Source organism: Mugil cephalus, chromosome 9 (assembly GCF_022458985.1).
Source record: "Mugil cephalus isolate CIBA_MC_2020 chromosome 9, CIBA_Mcephalus_1.1, whole genome shotgun sequence".
Taxonomy (NCBI): domain Eukaryota; kingdom Metazoa; phylum Chordata; class Actinopteri; order Mugiliformes; family Mugilidae; genus Mugil; species Mugil cephalus.
In genome coordinates this window covers 22,005,136-22,027,251 of record NC_061778.1, presented here as the reverse complement: position 1 = coordinate 22,027,251, position 22,116 = coordinate 22,005,136, and the positions used below count along the sequence as shown (strand labels likewise).

Sequence of the window (22,116 nt, the reverse complement as noted above, 5' to 3'; positions counted from 1 at the left end):
AAACAGGGAGGGATGAACAGTAGTCAAACCAACAAAAAATACAAAAAATAAAATAAAATAAAAAGGCTCTTATCCTTCCAGTGAAGGGAAATACGTCTGCGGACTACCAGAGATGCGAAAGCGATAGAGTTGTTTTAGAGTTGATAGAGGTTGAAGGGCTCCAAAGTACCAGCTTGTTTAGAGCTTTTGAAAAAATATTGTAGAAAGAGGACCAGAATGAGCTCAGTCTTGGACAGGAAAAAAAAAATGTGTTTGATGGGGTGGGGACAAGAGCATTTTGTCACATGTATCATTTTTTAAAAAGTTTTTTAAATTTTGCTTTGGAAAAATTATCCGTAGTCCTTGAAAGAATTAATGTCAGTTGCCACAGGATGAGGGGGGTTAACCCTGTCAAGGGCCCCTTTGCCCCCATTTTTTTTGCAACGTAACCCAGTCCTTTCCCATGAATTCCCACCGCCCGAGAGGAAATTTTGATACAGAATTAATTTTACCAGAATTTAAATGAACCCGGACTGCAGGAAAAGGGGGCTTTTAGGGGAAATCGGAACTTACAACCCCCAAAATCCTTTGGCGAAAATATCTAAAAAAATGAGCTTTTGGGGGGCAATTTAGTTCGAAAATTTTCAAAGGAGATAAAAAGTCCCATCAAAAAAGTTGATCAAAACTCACCAGCCCTTTCTCTTTCCACAGAGCATAAGTTGAGTCAAGTGCCGGGGGTATAAATAAATGGTTTAAAAACTTTAAATTGTTTCAGGATTTTAATAGTAGACAGGACGATTGGGTTGGAGGTGACTTTAGAAGGATGTGTATTTAAGGGGACATATTAAACCTGACAAAGATTGGAGTTGCTGAGCAGGCTTCATCTGACACCAAAATTTTGGTTGGGGGGGTTGTCCCCCGGTTTGCCTTTTTTGAATTTGCTGCCCCAATTTTCTAGCCCCGAAATCCGCGAGCAAGGCCCCCCCAACCTTCGTTCTTTTCAAAAAAGAGTAGTTTACCCTTGGGTCTTTCCCCCCCCAAAAGGGAAAAATTTAATAATGGGAAATGGGCTTGCTCTTATAAGCGCTTTTCACCTATCAAAAGGGACTCAAAGCGCTTTTTCATCAGAGACACATCCACCCATTTGCTAACAACACACACACACCAGCGCCATTTCCTGGGGGCAACTGGGGGTTCAGCATCTTTTCCCCGGGCACTTTGATAGGCACATCAGGGGGCGAGAACCACTAACCCTTCGGTTCATGGACAATCCGCTCTACCTACTGAGCCCTAGCCGCCCCAAGTAATAATAAAATAAATAAAAATAAAATAAAAAATAATCTAATCCAATTCTTTAAAGATTGCTTTGGGCAAGTATATAGGTAGACACTGAAAAAGAAATAAAAATTTCGGTAGAACATTCATTTTAGTAGAGTTGATTCTACCTATAAGCGATAACAGGAGGACATTCCAGCGTAAAAGGTCTGATTTAATCTTTTTAACCAATTCCACAATGTTACGTTTATACAGTAAAGGGAGACTATTCATGATACTAACGCCTAAATATTGAAAACTAGAAAAGGCTAAGCAGAATGGCAATGTTTGAGCCGGAATCTGTTTTGCTGCGTTATTTAGAGGGAAACATTCACTTTTATTAATGTTCAATTTAGAACCAGAAAGGGAACCAAATGTGTTTAAGATGTCCAGAATCCTATCGGTGCAAACAGCGGGGTCTGAGACGTTGAGTATGAGGTGATCAGCTTAAAGTGATACTCTGTGCTCAGTCCCATTCCTATAAAAACCTTAAAGAGCAATGAACTTGGGGCAAAGAAAGTGGTTTCGATTGCAATGGCAAACAGCAATGGTGATGGCGGACATCCTTGGTGGCAGCGTGTTAAAGGAAAGAAGTTGGATTGTGTTGAGTTAGTTCTTACACTAGCAATTTTGACCAAATCCAAACCTATCTATCACTGAAAATAAATAACTCCACTCCACCCTATCAAATGCCTTTTCCGCATCCATAGAGATTACCATTTCAGGGTCTTGTGATTCAGATTACTACAGTATTACATTGAGCAGACGGTGTATATTTGAGGATAGCTGTCTGCCCCTTATAAAACCAGTCTGGTCTTTCGAGATGATGTTTAGTAGGCAGGGGTTGAGGCGGCTGGCGAGGGTCTTGGCCACTGTTGAGCAAACTGATAGGTTGCCAGCTGCTACAATCATCAAGGTCTTTATTTTTCTTTGGGATAAGTGAATTTACGTTTTTACAAGGGCAAAAAGGGAAGGGCACCGAGTTACAGGGGGTCTTAAACAATTTCAATAACAGCGGAGTGAGTTGATCAGAACATTTCTGGTAAAATTCAGATGGGAAGCCGTCTGGGCCTAGTGCCTTGTCACTTTGCATTAATTTAAGGCTTTATGGCTTTCACCTCTTTCAAGCGAAGAGGAGCATCTAGAGTGTTTTTAGAATTAACATCAACTGATGGGAAGACTAAGTTATCCAAAAATTTGTTCACTGAAGTAGCATCTGATGGGGCTTCTGATTTATATAAATCAGAATAATATGAAGCTATCTCAGTTGGGTCCATAACTAATGTTTGGACGTTCTTACGAATTTGTGTGATGAATTGGGAGGAGGATTGGTGTTTTAATTGCCTTGCTAGTAACCGACTAGCTTTGTTTCCATATTCATAATAAGTGCGCTTTGTACACCTTAAAAGAACTCCGCTTTTTTTGTGGGAAAAGAGGTTTTAAATTCAGCTGTTATTTAATTTCACATCTGGGGGTGGGGGTGGTGAAAAGGAGTTTTTTGTCTTCAATTTGAAGAATTGCTTCCATCACATCTGTTGGTGTCTTAAAAACTTTTTTAGAATTGGTGCCTGTTAAAATATCAAAAGTGGAGAAGAGGAACCGGGGGTTGTTTTTTTGTTGGTGATGAGTTTGAGAAATGGGAAATTTGTGCCTTTTTGACTGTGTTAAAAGCCCCAATTTCCCTTTAAAAAATTTAGCCAATTGAATTGATGATCATTTAACCATTAGTTGAATGTTATGAAGCCTAATAAATTTATTTTTTTAATAAATTTGAGGGATCCACCTAAGAAAAAATTTAGGCTGTCAATGAGAGAATGACCTTTAACTTCTTGTAAATGAAAATTTTCTAATGGAGAGTGTGATTTTTTGCAAAATGTTTAATTATCAAAAACAATTTACCTGCTTTGTTTATTTTGCCCCAAAATTCATGCTTAAAAATGAGAACATACTTACGTCCAGTGAGTGGCCCAGTTGTTTGTATATTTTTCTGTATGCGGCCCTCAGGACGAAAAAACAGCCCTGGTGTAACCTAAATACAAACTTCATGTTATGCCACTCTAACCACCATGTAACCTTTATAAAACATTGTATTAAGTCCATTATGTCTAATCAATCAAATACCTAACTATGCTGAACTCCTTAAACAAATGTACTGGATGAAATCTTACAGACAAGAACAAATATTTATAGACAAGATGAATCCAGGGCAGTTACTTTTCTCTTGGGAATATGTGAAGATAATTTAAGTTGATAAACAGAAGGACTTTATGAGCTCAGACTGAAGTGAAACATCAAAGCCATGCCTACTGAGAGCAACTTGACAGAAGATGGAAAAACAAATGAAAATGAAAACCTAGAATGATCTCTATTCAGTTATCAGACAGTTATCAGATCATATGGTACTCCACTGAAAACAAAGGTATAGACAATCTGTGGGCAGATTCTGTACGTCCTGAAGGTGAAGCCATTTTTTTAAACCCTCGATCACAGAGCATCTTTTTGCAGCGCAACACAAAGTCATTTCCACTTCCACACACTCTGGTACACTCTGCTGAAAAAGAAGAACCAAACAGCTGATTTCAACCCCTAAAATGTTAAAAACAGAGCTGAGCTCTTAGTATTGGTCACACCGTCGAGCATGAGCCCTGACGCAGCCTTCATACCAAAAGCTCCCACCCTTTCCTTTTTAAACCACCTTGAAACCATGAAGCCAGATCAAACCAGGGGGTGGCCCACATCCTCATTGGCCCCATTACCAGATGAAATAAAAACAATGTGACAGGGAAACAAAAAGATGACCCAAAAAAACAAATACCTCAAAAGTAAATCTGACCAGTGGTTTGATCTTACTTTTTACCAGTGTTTTAAAAATGTACGGGAAAAATACGTACAGTACTTCCATGTTTTCATGCAAACACTGTTTTAAAAAAACCTCCATTACTCTTTTCAAAAATACCTGTGCAGGTTTTGCTTTTTCACCCCTTCCCGGTCTTCCCCCTGCAGCAGCCGACTGGTCCAGCACCAGGGGCCCCGAGGCCTTTCTGGAGGGAGTCAGCTCAGAGGGGTTTTAGGAGGTGCTGGGGGCAATGGGTTTTTTCCCAAATGGAGCCACACAGGGAGAGGAGAGAATCAAAAAATAATAATGTATTACAGCTTTAGGTACTAATTTTCGTTGTTATTATTGACATCTTTATACTCAACATTGAAGTATAGTTAACATTTGTCCAAGTCAAGCCTGTGTGTATATTTTCACGTGTTGAGCCACAGACTATCCAGCATTAGAAAGTGATGTGAGTAACATTTGGAGCCAAATCTATTTTGAAGTTTTTTTTTATTTTATTTATTTTTTTATGTATTTATTTATTTTGCCCTCATAGAAAATTACTAATTATTCATTGAAACAATGTGAATTGCATGACTGCATTCACTGAGTCTACAGTACCTGGAGCATTGACGTACTTGTGTTCATCATCGGAATATTCTGCTTTCTCTAAAGAAATGATTTGTTGCATAAGCAAATGCATATGAAATGCTTAAGACACAGTTCTACAGCATTTTGTACATGACAGTTCTGTCTAAAACACATTAAATGGGACACTATCTTAACCAATACTGTTATGGAATATTGTTAAGTCAAATCAGCCAAAGCAAATAGTGACAATGAGACCCAGAATTTTGTTTTCCAAAATTCCTTAAGAAAACAATATATCTGTATTGATATGCCCCGTAGTGTTAACCTGAAATATCAAATACCGAGCATCGTTATTGAAGCAAGAGCACAGGCCAATATCTAAAAAAGAAATGTTTGTTTCAACAGGAATGAAATTTAAAAATATTTTTGAGATTGGTTCTTGTTTAAAATTAAATTGACATAAAAAGAATCAATACTGTTATGGAGCTCTAAACTTCATTGGACATTTTACACTGATTAGGAACAAAATGTATTGTATTTTAAATATTCATTTCCCAATTTAAACTCAACCCTCAAAAAATCATAGACATCCATGAGTGTCAAAAAGTTAAACAATACAAAACTGCACTACTTCACTGTTCTATAGCATGCCCCATAACCTGAGTTGTGAAAAGATATTTTTGTTACTGAGCAAATGCACACAAACTCTTTTGACTATTCTCTCTTAAAACACATTCAAAATGGGGCACTTTTGCTAACTGGAGAAAAAAAAAAAAAACTCATAGCCCAAACAAAAAGGGCGAAAAGTGACCGTTTTTGGGAATTTGCAAAGTGCATAATTACATTAATGCAATTCCTAATTTGTCTAGTAGGGGTTGCTCTGTTTTAGTAAGAGCTGGAGCAGCAGTGAAAGCTTGGCTAGGCTAGGCTGCAGAAATCATGGGCCTGCCGAGGAAACTCACTGAAAATAGATCATGACATGGTTGATTTTATTTGTTTACTATATTTTTCTCAAAATGTCTATATTGTATCAATATATTGTATCTATTTTTTGTTTTGGCAATAAAGAAATGTTGATTAAAAATATACAATGTGCAGGTGAATGTCTTTTTAAAATGGCTTCTTGTTGTATGCATTAGACTTGTATGAGACCTGTAGTGAGAACACCTGATGAGTTGTGGTTGTTAGCCGTTGCGTAAGTGACAAGGTTTGGGGGTTGTGAAGTAGGACCCACGTGAGGTCAGTAAAGGGAGGAGGGGATTTAAAAAAAAAAGTATTAAAAGAAAGCAAGAAAAAAAAAGAAGCACTGCAGGAGGGGGGTAACCAAAACACGGGGAAAATAAACTCTAGAAGTAATCAACAAAAAGGTAGGATGACAAGAAACAGGGAAAAGCAACGACAGACTAAAACAAAAGGACAAGAAACCCTAAACCCCATACACAGGAGGGGAAGGGATGAGGGGACAAAGGTGAAATAATGAGGGTGGAGCAAAAAAAGAGAAACCAATAAACAATCAAGGGCACACACAAGAGGAACATAGACAGGAAACCAAAAACTTTAAAAAAATAAAACGAACATGTTCAAGGTAAATGACACAGACACAGAATAAAGACAGTAAGGATGTATTCTTTACTAAAAACCCCTTTAATATTCGCCCAGTCTGCATAATATTGTTATATAAAGCGTGAAAACCTAAATTTTATTCCCTTTCCCTGAAAAAGTAAAATCTCAGTGGGTTTGAGGTGAAGGACAATACTTCGGGCGAGGAACTGAGATAAGACAATACAAATGTTGTTGGGAAATAACATCAAACGATAACATGACAACCAATGAATGATTAAAGGAGCCAGTATGTATACTTACTATCAATATCACTGTAGGAAGTAGCAAGAGTAGGTATTTGAGCAAGTTTTTGCGATCCACCCAGCCTTCCCTTCGATAGAGAGAATCCCTCTTGGGAGCTTTCTATGCATGTAGGAGCACTGTGAACTTGAATACACACAAAAGAGCAACAATCAGTAAGTGGGAAAAAAACAGCTGTAATATAAAAGGAATTTTTTTTGTCGCGGGTACATTTACTTACGTGGGACTCGTGCACCTAAGAGGAGACATAGGATCAGTGTTTATTACAGTGATCTGAATCAATACTGTTATGGAGCTGCTAAACATTCACTTTTATTTATATGCTTTTTTGGAACAAAGTCTATTTATTTTTTAAAAAATTTCATCTCAATAATCTCCAAATCGTCAAATCGGGGACATCCCTGATGTTAAACATTTAAACAATAAAATTTTCTGCATTCACTTTCTGTTTTCAAAGCATGCCCCGTATTCTGTGTTGTGAAAAGACATATTTTGTTACATTAGCAAATGCACACAAAATACTTTAGACTAGTTCTCGTCTAAAACACATTCAACTGGACACTATAGCTAACTGGAGATTGGTTCTTGTCTAAAAAAAAAATCAGCCCAGCAAAGAGTCAAATGTGAGTGCAAAAATTACATTGAGTCCAATTCCTCATTTGTCCAGTAGGAGTTGCCCTGTTTTAGTAAGAGCTGGAGCAGCAGTGAAACTGCTTAACTGTATCTTTGTGTTTTGATTTAAATTAGAGTTCATTTTGAACATGTTTAAATAAAAAAACGGCAAAATAAAGAAATATCTAACAGTCCTGCCCCTTATATTCAAATTAAAATCAGTTCATCATTATACACTAAGAGCAAAAAAAAAGAGGGAAATTTAAAAAAAGAGGAATTACAAAAGAAGAGTGAAAAACTGTAGAAAAAACCTGCACGCGTACAGACGCTCTAATTTAAATTTAAATGGGAGCTTGTGGATTTGTTATACCTTCCATGATCCAGCACTCTGCATCTAACTCTTTTTTTCCAAACTTTTTTCAGAAAACTAAACAGAAACTACAAAAGGAACCATGATAATTAACAAATGTAACGGACAAAATCAACTAAATAGAAAAAGAAAATTTGATGAAAATGGATTTGTTTGGTTTTTTCAACTGTTAGTTGTAATTCTCATGGCTTTTTTTGAAGGATGAATATTTACTTCCAGACAATAGTCTATGAGTATAAAGGACAAGGTGTAAAGTGATTTTAGATTCAAGAATTACTTGAGAAGGGTACTTATTTTAATCTGTTCCTTGTGATTTTTGCCTGTTGCATCAAGTAAAGACTTTCAATCCACCATCTGGTCCTTGAGTCGATCATATGAGTCCTTCTCTGCCAGTTGTTCGTTCCAATTATTTTACTGGTCCGACTCATTTGAGATCAAATGTGTCTGTGGCCAACTCAACTAAAGTGAGTTTTACACCCCTGCTTTAGACACTGGTTTTTGTCTAAAACATTAAACTGAACTCTGCATTAATCAATACTAGATCTAAGACATTCACTGGTGTTATTTATGCACTGATATAGGAACAAAGTCAAGTCCTATTGTAGTTTCCCTCATTCATTTTCTGTAACCACTTGTCCTCTGGAGGCTCACGGGGGCTGGAGCTTATCAGAGCAGTCATCGGTTGAAAGGCAGGGTTCACCCTGGACTGTCACCAATCTCTGTCTCTGTGTTACCCAAACCTTATTGCTATAGGGGATCATGCCCACACAAGGGGAATCTGCATCACCTGCCATCTTAGCACAAAACAAAAGACGCAAGGACTCTGACAGTTACTGCACCTTATTGCATCTTACTGGTGTAAAACTCAGCTGCAACCACACATTGCACTGCTGTAGGTCAACTGATTTTATTTGTTTACTGTATTTTTCTCAAAATGTCTATATTGTATCAATTCATTGTATCCATTTTTTGTTTTGGCAATAAAGAAATCTTGAATAAAAAATACATAATGTGCAGGTGAATGTCTTTTTAAAATGGCTTCTTGTTGTATGCATTAGACTTGTATGAGACCCCAGTGGACACCTGAGAGTTGTGGTTGTTTAGCCTGTTTTTCTGTAAGTGCGGGTTTGGGGGGTTGTGCATAGGACCCCCTGTAGGCATAAGAAGGAGGGGGGGAGTTCAAACAAAAAGTATTAAAGAAAGCAAGAAAAAAGGAAAGCACTGAGGGGGGCAGGGAATCCCAAAACGGAGAAAATAATCTCTAGGAGTAATCAACAAAAAATAGGATGATAAGAAACAGGCAAAGCAACAAACAGACTAAAACGAAGGACAAAAAACCCTAACCCTAACCCTAAACAGGGGGGGGGGATTTAGGGACACAGGGGAAACTAATGAGGGGGGAGCACAAAGGGAAACCAATAAACAATCAAGGGGACGACACAAAAAAGGAAAACTAGACAGGAAACCCCGAAACTTAACAAAAAAAAAACAAAACATGTTCAAGGTAAATGACACAGAATAAAGACAGTAAGGATGTATTCTTTACTAATAAACCATTCAATATTCAGCCACAGTCTGCAGTAATATTGTTACAATGAAGCTACGTAAAACACTAAACTTTTACTCACCAACACCTGAATAAGTTGCAGTCATTGCGCGACGCTTCACGGGAAGAGCTAAGAAGGTACAAATGTTGTTTTTAGTTGGGAAACAACATCAAACAATAACATGACAACCAATGAATGATTGAAGGAGCCAGTATGTATACTTACCATTAACACTACCTGTGGAAGTAGCAAGAGTAGGTATTTGAACAAGTTTTTGCGATCCACCCAGCTTTATCTTCATATTAGAGAATAACCCTTGGAAGCGTCCCATGCGTTTAGGAGCACTGTGAACTTGAATACACACACCAGAGCAACAATCAGAACTGTGTTAAAATAAACAGCTGTAATATAGACAGGAATTTACTGTCAGCAGTATCTTTACTTACTTGATGGTGCAACTAAGAGGAGATTAGGATCGTGTTTTTTTGCAGTGCTCACAAGTATTCAAATTTAAAAAAAAAGTTTTTATAATATTTAAAAAAAAAACAAACAAAAAGACTAACGAAAAGTCCTACACTTAATGTTTAAGTAAACCTGTCAAAGGTTATGACATAAAAAATCAAATGTGTACACCATTGTTTTTAAAAGGGGTTTAGGTCACAAAACCATGAAAGTTTGGGTTTATTGTATTTGCAGGGGTGTCCCACACCTTACACTTATACCTATAATATGGTGGAGAAGCATGGCAATCTGATACACTTAAAGATAAAATACAAACTCCACATTTAATTGTGGTCTGACTAACTGGATCTCAAACACATTCTAGATGCATCTTGGGTGTGTTCACACCTGGACTTCAAACTGGACAGTTGTGGTCAGATAACCCACGATGGATGTTCATACCTGATCTAAACATGGGCAAAGACTATTTGCTTTATGATTATCACTCACCAGGTGTTGGAACGTCTCTGCGCACCAGAGGTCCTTGAATCGCTTCACCACTGTTTTCATTGACAGCAATGAAGGCAGTGAAAGAACTGCTCACTCCTGACTGGGCACTGAGCTTCACCACCTTCTTTTTCCCCCTCCTCCATCCTCTCTCTCTTCTCTCCCGAGAGCAATCATAGTGGAGCAGCCAAACCCGTGGACTGTTTAACTGCAGAGAGAACGAAACACTCAGACAGAGTTTAGATGTTTATCAGTTTATCTTCATTGTTCACTGTCCAGGGCCATAAAGAGTCTCTAAATAATCAAACTCATTTAAAGGTCATGAATGAAAATTGTTGTGTCTGAATGGAAAGGTGCTTTACCCAGTGTCTCCTGCAGGTTTGAGACTGAAGTGCAGCTGGTTTGGGAGGGATGACCCCAGGCTGTACTTTCCCCTCAACGCCCTCTGCTGCCTCTGAACTCGAGAAGTATTCAGTGTTAGAAATCATTTTAAATTTCTTATACATACCTGATGACAGAAAAAACAACATGACATGGAGTGCCCTACCCCTTTTCCCTGAGCTGGCATAAAACCGTGACCTCTGACCCTGGAAAAAAAGCTGGGGTGGTGGAGAGAGGGCAGTGACAGACACTCCCCTTTTGGGAAAACCCCTTTGACTGAGATGTCCCCACAGCTGGTGGAGAGCAAATCGGAGTGACTGAAAACCCGAAAAATAATAAGTGTAAAAAAATATTGAAAAAATCTGGGAAGCACTGAGTTTTTACTCACTGGAACCATGGCTTGTCCCGCAAGGTTTTCCTGCATCCATTTTTTGTTTTCTCACTTTTGGTTGCATCCTGTCAGTTCTGTGATGAACTGAGCGTGACCTCCTCCCCTTGCCAAACCATTGTAACAGCAAGCTGGCCCTTCCCCAAACCCAAAAGAGAAAAACTACAATACACTTTGATTTAGATCCACTCAAACACATTGAAGACGGTAGGGAATACTATGGGTGTTTCTGTGGGTTTTACCTGGGGAACCGAATTCTTTTTACCAGATCAAAGGGGCTTCTTTGGGTTTCCACCTTCCCCTCAGTAAAAACAAAAAAGTGGAAGGAAGGGTTTTCACACACAAGTTACATAAGGAATAGGATTAGCTGATGCTGGGAATGCGTATGTCCTACTTTTCTCGGCTGACTGGGAATACAGGGTTGTCTGTAAATATATTGAAGTGGCTCCAGTATCTCTGTTCCCCCAATTAGCCTCCATCTTCTCAACTTTCTTCAGAGCCTTCTCCATGGGCTTTTTGGTTGTACTCCACACTCGCTGATCACACAAATGAGACGAGGAGAGAGGAGGAAAGACGAGACGAGACAATCAATATCGATTACCTTAGCCCTTCAAAAAGACATACGAGGACTAGAATACCCCCCTTGACTTGCAGCATGGGGGCTCCCAACAGGCCTGTAACACAACTGTTACAGGCTGTATTACTTTACTGTACTTTAGACCAGTATGGTCCATATGAACAATGTGAGACAATCCATTTAAAAAAAACCAGTACTATAAAAGTAACCAGGGTCAAAAGGGACCCAAAAAAAAGGACAGAGATGAGGAGTAGCCTACAGCAGGAAAAAAACATTGCCATCCCCTATGTGGCTGGTGTATCGGAGAAACTGAGGAGAACTTTCAAAAATCACTGCATTCCAGTTTATTTCAAACCCAGCAATACTCTTAGACAGAAAGTGGTCCACCCCAAAGACAAAACACCCAGGGAAAAACAAAGTAAAGGGTATTTTCAGTGAGTGAGGTTTTTTTGTTTTCATTGGGGAAACCAAACAACTGTCAAGTTAGTTGAGATCTCGGTTGAGCAACAGCCTAGAGCACGGTGTTTAATCAGAACTTGAATTGATAGATTTTTGAAGAATGATATTGATGATTTGAAGTGATTTTGAATCATTGTAATGATTCTCAGTGAGTGTATATCATATGCAGAAGGTAAGATTAATAATAGTTGAAGAAATGTAACTAATGATTGTGAAATCAGGAGGCAGAATGAGTAAAACAGGATACAGCTGTCAGGCTGGAGTAAAAAAGGGAAAATGAAACTGTAGGGCCTGGGGGAAAATATCCCAAAACGTTAGTGGGGGAATACAGAAAATGATCTAATGTCTGAGTATTAATTAATAAGTCATGAGTGTTAAGACCCCCTTTTTGGATAAAGGGTGATGGTGTGATGGCAGTCTGTGTTGTGTTGAATGGGATGTGCTTAAAATTAAAGTATAAAAGTGTAATGTAACGGGAATTTCACCTCGGGGCACAGACTGGGATGCTGTGGACTGAGCCCCAAAGCCCTGAGTGAATTTTGGCTTTCAAAAACTCTGTCTGCATTCCACCCGCCTGTGGGAAAACCCCCCTTACTGGGGGTTCTGGGGGATGTGGAAGCGGGGTCAGACGTCAGGGCTAAAAAGGGGGTCAGGGGAAACCAGGCGGTTACCCCACCTCCCCGCATAGTAGGTACACTGAATTCGTTTTTGGGGAAAACCTGCTGAAATTAAAGTGTAACCCCCCTATAAATGGAGAAGCTGATTTACCTGTACCTATGGGATCTAACACAACCCATTTGACACCCCACCACCCCCATGGGTTTCATAAACTTCCCAAAGTCTTCGAACGAAAAAGTACTTTGGATGATGGCGAAAGTCTTCAAAAAAATTCTACAAGTCCATGACCCTTTTTCAGTCCTTTTGGTTATCATGACCCGGGGGATGGAACCTTCACAGACATTAGTCACCCCAAAAAATCATATAAGGGAAAGTAGATAAAACCCTGCCCGGTCTCAGACAAAACTTTTGTTGAACATTCCAAAAAACCAAAGAGATGATGACTTTTGGAGGAAGAGGGGGGAACCTGTTCTTCTTCACATTAAAAGAGACATTGTGAAGAGTCAGTGACTCAGGGTACATACAGGAATCTTGATATTAATTTCAGTAGCTTTTTCAAGACCTTCTCAATATTTTTCAATACCTCACCGCCATTGCAACCATTTACATCAGTGATAACTTTAAATTAACAGTTTTAGTTGACGATAAAGTCAATAGACCATTATCATACAACAAAATTCAAATAGCCTAGGAGAATAAATCAAAGGCAAAGTTTGAACACATGTTTAGTGTATAAATTCAAAACTGGTTTAATGTATATACAAAAGTTTTGTCAGTAGGGCAGTCAATTATTCCACCGATTTAGTGAGTAATCGGATAAGATTTTGCTTTGTTGAAAAGCAAAACAAAACAAAAAAAAAAAAGGCTTTTTTTAAAAATTTAAAAAACACCCGCTCCCCTTGTTTTAAAAAACCATTTTTTTGCATTGAGTGCTTAAAAGTACGAAATTGAAATCTTTTTTTTTTTTTAATGAATAAAATAAAAGCCCTAGTCAGACAGGTTTGGTCATGACATGCTCATAGCTGTCGCTTCAGGTGCAGCTACCGGTGTAACATTAACACTACGTTGTGGTAGCACAACGCTGTTCTACGCTGTTGTATTAATTTAATTCTCAATGTACTGTGTGGAAGGACAATAAAGTCATTCAGGTTCTGATTGTGGGGGCCCTTAATACCCCGACAGATTGGGCCCTAAGGACACAAACAGATGACTGACTTACGGGGAAAATGTGTTCATAGCTGGATCCAAATGTAAAAGTTTAAATGCAGCCCTGGTAACTCTTCAACAGAGCAGCAGAGTGTCCTTCAGGGAAAAAGAAAAGACAGTGAAGACCCCTTATGAGGAAAAAATGAGAGATTGAGAGAATAACATGATAATACCCTGGGACTCCCAAAGCGATTGAATCCATACTCCCCGACGATCCCCTAAGAACACAAAATCTCCACATGAGGAAAAAGAAAACTCACAGATGAGGAACTCCGGGTACAGGCTCACCATCACCACTGGATCACCCATCAGAGATCCTGAAACATTACAGATGCACATTTTGTCATTTATACCAAGGTAATCCTTCTTCACAGTCACGGTCCAAATTGGTGCAATATGCATGGAGAAGGGACTTCAAGGTCTGATGTAATCATTTTAAGGCACCCTGGCTCTGAGGATGATGTTTGATGGCACACATGTGTGGCATCCAGTTTATCATCCCTGGCGTCAATTTACAACTTTTAAAGAAACTTTTAAAGGTCTTATAAACTTCTTAAAGCTATTTTAAAATGTGAATTTATTAGCATTTTTATTTGCTTTTTATCAACACCAACAACGCTGACAGCAGAGAAAGAGCAGCCTGTATCAGCATTCAGTAGCTGAAATGGCTACATCTGCTGCTACTTCGCTGCCCCACCAGCTGCTCCCCAATGTTCTCCTAAGGAAAACAAACAAGAAAATTGCCAACCTTAAAGGGAAACATCCCAAAAAAAAGTTCGTATGGACTTGTGAGCACTTTGTGGGGCGTATAAAGGGGAAACTGTAACAAAAATTCAGTTCGACACTAGTTCGATATGATCCAAAAATGCCCCTTGGTATCTATATCATATTTAGATCCCAAAAACCCAGCCCATGGATACCTGTTCCTCAGGAACCCATGAGATTGAGTGTGGGGTTCCACAGGGGTCAATTCTAGGCCCAACTCTTTTTAACCTATAAATGCTTCTCCTGGGGGAAGGAGGCACAGCATCAGCTTCCATAGTTATGTTGATAATACGCAGCTGTTCATCACTGTGTCCCCTGATGACAGGGGGCCGATTGATGCTCTTTGTAAACTTAGATAGAGCCCCGATGGCAAAAACTTTCCCGCAGCTCAAAAAGGACAAAAAAAGGGGTTAGTCATTGGGCTGAATGCCCGAGAAAAAAAACTTTTTCCAAAAAAAACGGGGTTTTAAACCTCACAATCGGGAAAAAAAATCGGATTGATTTTTTACGGTTTTTTTTATTCCACATATCAAAAAAAATAACAAAGAAAGGGTTTTTACCATCTTAAGAAATATTTTCCCAAATTGTCCTTTCTCTCAGGCTAACATGGGGATGCTGCTTTTATCTCCTGTCATCTGGATTACTGTAATGCTCTGCTCTCTGGTTTTCCCAAAAAAATAATTTCCAACTTACAACTTTTAATAGTTTTTAAATGTCTGAATGGTCTTGGGCCATCACACTTGTCTGGACAACTTTTTACCAAAATTAACCTAAAAACCGAGGGCCTCCACCCGGGCCTTTTAACAATATCACAAGTTTGACCCAAACAGCAGGGAGGGGGCATCAGTTTTTTTGGTCCTGACTCTGGAACGCTGCCAGAGAAACCCCAGGGGTGCAAAACTGTTGATATTCTAAAAAAAATTTTCAAAACTATTTTTTAATCAGACTGTTACATGATTTTAATTGTTATTAACTCTGTTTTATTACATTTATTTCTTCCTGATTCTATTTTATCACAGTTGATTTTTATTTATGTCCTTAGTGTTTTATGTGGCTTATTTTAACATGGTTCATTTATTTACTTTCATATCGTATTTTTACTGAGTAAAGGGTGTTTTAACTTATTTATTTTTATTCATTTATTTATCTATCTATTTATTTTCATTTCTAACCATTTTAGTCTTTTAGTTCTCCAGTATTTCCTCTTGGGGTCAGCCACGCTTGGGGTTGTTCCTGACTGTCCATGGGGGTGTCCGTCACTTAGGTACCTTTGGCCTGGGTGGTTGTACACTCCGCACTTAGGTGTGGGGCCCACCTCTCTGCCCGGTTAGGGCAATCTCTGTGGTGGCACCCCGTCCTTATACGGAGAGGGTGGGGCTTCTTGACTTTGTTTCTTCTTGTAATGTTTTATGTTATTATGTGTGTGAAGCACTTTGTGTTGCATTTTCTGTAGGAAAGGTGCTATATAAATAAAGTTTGATGGTGATAATGATGACACAAACTCATCATCATTAGGAACATTGTGTTTGTAAACTAATAACTTGACCAACTTGTACTCACCAGGCTTGGCAGAGGCCTGTCCTGCCTCCACCACAGCAGTGGGCTGATGGGCGTCTTTGTAATAAATACAAAGTTTTAACATCTCGTCAAAATTGTTCCTGCGCCAACTTGATCTACATTTAAGGCACACAAATATAAAAAGAAGCTGGAAAGCACCACAAAAAACACAGCAGACACATTGCACTCTACCCCCAGTGGCCTGGGTTTGTCATGTCAAGGGCTGGGAGGGGTCCCCGGGAAAAAGCTGGACTTACTTTAGAGATTGGACGAGGAGAGGAAAAGTGGGCGAAAAGACGAGTTTGGACACCAGGGGCGGGACGAGGTCACCTGGACACTGGCTCCTCCACTATTGTCGCTTCCTGTGAACATGTTACAAATGTGAAAGAGAGTAAGGAATTATTTTTTCCAACTATTAATTGTCTTTTGAAATGATGAAGTTCACACTTTTCAGACAAAAGCAAACTTAAAGCGATATCCCTTAAAAACATGCTGACAGCAATTAATCTATTTTTCATGAAAACGTCAGCTTGTACAGGTGTGGTGCATGAGCTACAGTTAAGAGTTCCTGGGCAAACTGTTTTTCTCCTTGTCCCACCTTAGGTTGGTAGCGAGGGTTTGGCCCCGCAGGCAGACAGAACCTCAGTCCCTCATCAGCCCGCACAGCCGCTCATGAGTACTCCAGCTGATGGAGGCCTTTTCCCTGGAGGAAACGTACTCATAGAGAATATATCGGACTCTGCTCACTCTCCCCCAACGGAAGGCCTGCGACCAGGCCAGTGCATCATCATAATCCTACGAGCCTGTAGGTTACGGGGAACATGTCAGGGAAGCCTCACTGTGTTTACTGTTTCTAATTCAGCTCCTGTACACACGTAAATCTTTCTGCCCGCTCACCTCCTTTTTCTCCTTCCCTCAGCTACAATCTTGGGCTGTCCAATTTAGCACGAAAAGACAGACAGCAGCCTCCCGGCAGAGGAAAGACAAAAACGCCTCTGTGGTTTGTCTCCCTTTTTTCCGTAGAGGGGATGGAGACCCCTGTAGCCACTGATCCTTCCCTCCAGCTCCACCTCAAAGCCTTTTAGAGGAAGACACAGAAACAAAAGAGTTTTATATAGGATAGGAGTACGCTTTTTCTGCATCTTATTGTATCGGGGCAGGCTTTTTAACCTGGAAGTGGGTCAAGTTTTGTTGAAATGGGCGGGGCTTTAACCAGTATCAGAAATTGTGGTTTTGATCATGATAGCAAACAAACTATTTACAGAACAAGTTTTACAACAATGAATAAAACACATGCTGTTCCAATTATTAAGTTATTATTATTATTATTTTTTTTTTTTATCCACACCAGGTGTGTGAGTGTGTGTGAGACAGAGAGAGTTGCCAGCAACACATGTGTATGTGTGTCGGGGAGGGGCATGGCGCAGTGCCTATCACAGAACGCAGACACAGTCAGATAACCAATGAGGATTTTCATTCAATCCAAGCACAGATATTGACTCGTATTATAATCGTACTCGGCAAAAAATGCTCGATCCTACTGGTAACGTTCAGCCAAGTATCGGGTAATCTATTACATACATAAAAGACATTTGAAAAATGGGGGCACACTCATAAGTTGTCTTCTTAAAAGAATTTTTCAGTTCTGGCCACTTTAGAAAAAGTATGTACAAAAACAATTTTATTAGTTCTCAATGCAGAATTTTTAGCACAACAAGCTACACAATTTCACAAACTGCTTTTGTTGGATGAAAACTCCTTATCCCGTAAATGATTTACCCCCAATGCCGCGGCTCATTTAGTTTATTGTGAAAAAAATTTTTTTTTTTTTTTTATCCCCCCCTGTAATGTTTTTTGTCTATTGAATTTTGATTTCTTCAACTGATTATTGTGGCCATTTTGCGTTCTGTTAATCGGATTCCTATTGACTCTCAGTGAGATTTGTTTTTTATGAAATTTGCCCAACTGGTTATTTAAAAGTTTTCTGGGGTTTTAGGAATGAGATAGTAGTGATACAGGCCTTAATTTGTGAATTGGGGGTTTATTCCCCGATTTGAACAGGATTGTATTTTCATTTTTTTCTGGAAAGTACCAGTTTTAATGTAGGTCACTGATTATGTTAATAGGTCTGAAACTCTTAATCACTCTATTTTTGCCAACCAGATTTTAATTTTTCAGTTTAGTTGATCACTTGTGTTACGAGTTTTAAGCCCTGCCAACAAATAAATTTTTTTGTCATCACAAAAAAAATCTTTTAATACTTTGGAAACCCTGCATATATTAATAACATTTAGTATAAAAAGTTTAGGGCCCAGCACTGACCCCTGGGGGACGCCGCAAGGAATGTTCAAACATGATGAACAAGCGTCACACAATTTCACAAACTGCTTCCTGTTGCATGAATAACTTCTTATCCAGTCAAATGATTTACATGTGTATGTGTGTCGGGGAGGACGTGGCGCAGCACCTATCACAGAACGCGAACGTCAGTAACCAATGAGGTTTTTTATTTAAACCCAAACACAGATATTGCTCAACCTATTACATAATGTGAAGATGATTTATTATGTGCTCAAAAGAAATTTTTTAAGCGCTTTGAAAGAAGATTTTTGTGTATGAAAAAAAATTACAGAAAATACAAACATTTTGTCAGTTTGTTTTATTACTCCTTTTGTTACGAGTACCTGGTTATTCTGGGAAGTCAGCAGACCACAGCAGTTCTCCATTGTCTGGTAAATGTTGTGAATCTGTTACCACTTCTCTGGTTATGACACAATATCTGTTAAAAAAGTTTTAAAGGAAGATTGAAAGAGGAAATTCAAATTTTCATTCACATTAAACAGAGTCGAAACACCAAAACAGACATGTAAGAAAACTAAGGGGTTAGTTACCTAATTAATGTGTCCTATGACAATAATTTGGAATTAAACCCAGTAATTATATATTTTATAATGATACTGAAACTTGAGATGATGATTTGTTTCTTCAATACTAGCCCCCTCCAATTGAATGTGTACTTGCACGTCTGTAATTGCCGAAATGTATTATTCTTGTTTTGTTCAGATTTAACAACAGTTTATTTCTGTCCAACCATGATTTTAATTTATTCAGTTCAGTACTGATCACTTGTGTTACGAGTTGTAAGTCACTGCCAGACCAAATAATATTTGTGTCATCAGCAAATAAAATCATCTTCAATACTTTTGAAACCCGCTACACAATAAAATTTTAAAAAAAAAGTTTAGGGGCCCCGCACCCACCCCCGGGGGGCGCCCCAAGGAATGTTCAAACCTGTGAACAAGCGTCACACAAAATTTTGCAAATGTTCCTGTTTCATGATAATCCTTATCCAGTAAATGATTTTCTGTGTTGTGTGTCGGGGAGGACGGCGCTACCCATCACGACGCAGACACAGTCGATAACCAATGAGGATTTTCATTTAAACCGAGCACAGATATTGACTCGTACACTTGTATAATACTACAGTCGGGAAAAGTGTCGATCCCTACCGGGTACCCTTTCAGCCGGAGTATCGAGTCAAAATCTATTAGTACAACAACATTTGAAAAGTGGAAACACACCCTAAGTTGTCTTCTGTCAGAATTGTTCAGTTCTGGCCACTTGAGAAAGTATGTACAAAATAAGCAAATAGTTAACATGACTGTGTCAAACTATGTGAAGACAGAATTTATTAAGCATCAACAAGCATCACACAATTTCACAAACTGCTTCCTGTTGGATGAATAACTCCTTATCCAGTCAAATGATTTACCCCTAATGCCATGCCGGTGTCATTTCTTGAATATACAGTTTTTTGTCTATTGAATTTGTGATTTCTTCAACTGAATTGATTCGTGCCATTTATGTTGCTCTGTTAATTCAGAATCCATATTGACTCTCAGTGAGTAGTTTGTTTTTCTATGAATTTGCCCAACTGGTTATTGAAAAGCTTTTCTGGGATTTTAGAGAACTGACGTAGTAGTGATACAGGCCTATAATTTGTGAATTGGTGTTTATTCCAAGATTTGTACAGAGACTTCTATTTTCATTTTGTTCTGGAAATGTACGTTGAAAAGGTAGGGCATGAGTATGTTAATAGGGGAAATCTCTTCAATCACTTTTTAAAATTTCAACATAACTTGGGGTTTTAATTTTTTTTTTGGGGGGGGGGGGGTTTTTTTTTTTTTTTGGGGTGGGGGGCAGACAATTGATGTCCTTAGCTTTTGGTTCAGGTATTTCTTCATCAGGGGTAAAAATTAAAGAATTTATTAAAGCTATTAACCACTTTATTCATATTATATTTTTTTGTATTATTGATAATAAAATACTTAGGATAATTAGATTGTTTAGAGTTGTTTTTATTACAGTGTTTAGTATGTTCCATATACCTTTAATGTTATTCTTATTGTCATCTAATTTCTTAGTGTCATTTCTAATTTCCTTGCTGCTCTTATAATATTAGTTAACTTGTTTTTATATTTTCTATATTTAGTTTCTGTCTCTGTGGTTCTTTTTCTCATAAATTATCTGTAAAGTGTATTTTTCTTTTTGCAAGCATTTTGCAAATCTTCATATTTATTTATACTGTAATTTCTTTTATTTTTTATCAGACAGTTTGACTCTCACAAGCACGCACACATTCACACACCGGTGCCACACACTGGGAGAAACTGGGGTTCAGTGTCTTGCTCAAGGACACTTCGGCGTGTGGCACACTGTGGGAACTGAACCACTAACCTTTCGGTTCATGGGCAACCCGCTCTACCTACTGATGTGGCTGTGGTGAAAGTGAAAGTGAAAGTGAAGTCTCTGTTTTCAGTCACAAGTTACTGTTTTCAGTACTTCTACTACAAAATATATTGTTTTGGTCTTGCCATGGAAATTCATTTGCGTTTTCTTATTTTTGATGTCTTCTCCATTTGCACCTGAACCTGTGGTTTGTAAGACATTCAATCCATGTTGTTTGTACATAAGAAATTATCATTTAAAAACTTGAAAATAGAACAGAAACGCCTCTACTGCCGCATTGTGTACACAATTCGAGGTTTAAAGCAGCTCAGATGTCTAACTGTGTGACCTTAATACAAACTTCATGTGATGACAGTCTAACCACCCTTGTCCCCCGTTAAAACGCGTATTTTGTCCCCTTATGTCAAATAAAACAAAACTAACCAGTTGAAACCCTTAAAAAATGACTAGATGAAATCTTACCTTGAGGGCCAAAATTTTTAAGACAAAAAAGTCCAGACAGTTACTTTTCTCTTGGGAAATGTAAACAATTTAAGTTCAAAACAGAAGGACTTTTAGAACTCAGACTGAAGTGCTACTGAGAGCGCTCAATTACCATGAGAAAGTGCACAGTGTGGGTGTAAGTTTGCAAACCAAAACCCACTTGCTGTGCTTCTTTTTCTGACATCTGTGTCCACACCGAGCACGGTAGGCGGTAGCACATATACTAAAATTGGACCGATACAGAGAAGATTAGCATGGCCCCCATCGAGCATTCTTCTCAGTGGGGGCCTGTGAATAGCTGTGGTGTCCAGAATAGGTCAGCACGAGGATGACACACGAGGGGTTATACACACACACACACACACACACACACACACACACACACAGACACACACACACAGCACAGTAGCACATGAACGGGAGGCAGGGAGACAGAGAACTTGCTGAGACAGAAACTAAATGCATTAGAAAGGGTAAGGAAAATGAGTGAAAGTATATGGACACATTGTAATGTGCTGGATAGTACAAAGGCAGGGCGTAGATTTAAGTTAAATTTTATACCAAGCAGGCACCGCAAATAACTTGCACATGAACTGTCCATATTTGTTTTTGTATTTTGTCATACATCATTATATCATAATATAATATGAATATAATATAGATATATTATAATATAATATAAGAATATAATAAAAATAGATAAAACAGCAACAACAGTAATAATCGATTGGTTAAATAATAAAAGAAAAATAAAACTATAAAAAGAAAATACAAAGCACAGCAAATTACATGCAGCACAGGACATGATATAAAGAAATGGAAATGGAACCACTGGAGAAAATCAAACCACCCAACTTTTAAAAAATTTTTCAGGGGACATTTTAAAGG

The 22,116-nt window shown here is 38.5% G+C and overlaps 1 protein-coding gene across 1 annotated transcript; it reads right to left on the bottom strand.

Moving 5' to 3' along the window:
- Window positions 1-9,066: 9,066 nt before the first annotated feature.
- LOC125013876 (von Willebrand factor A domain-containing protein 5A-like) lies at window positions 9,067-10,533 on the bottom strand. The gene is made up of 4 exons (XM_047594803.1): window positions 10,408-10,533; window positions 10,049-10,253; window positions 9,323-9,448; window positions 9,067-9,226 (listed from the first exon to the last, which is right to left on the bottom strand). Exons 1-4 carry the CDS (start codon window positions 10,531-10,533, stop codon window positions 9,171-9,173), a joined length of 513 nt encoding a protein of 170 aa, XP_047450759.1. The 3' UTR covers window positions 9,067-9,170.
- Window positions 10,534-22,116: the final 11,583 nt, after the last annotated feature.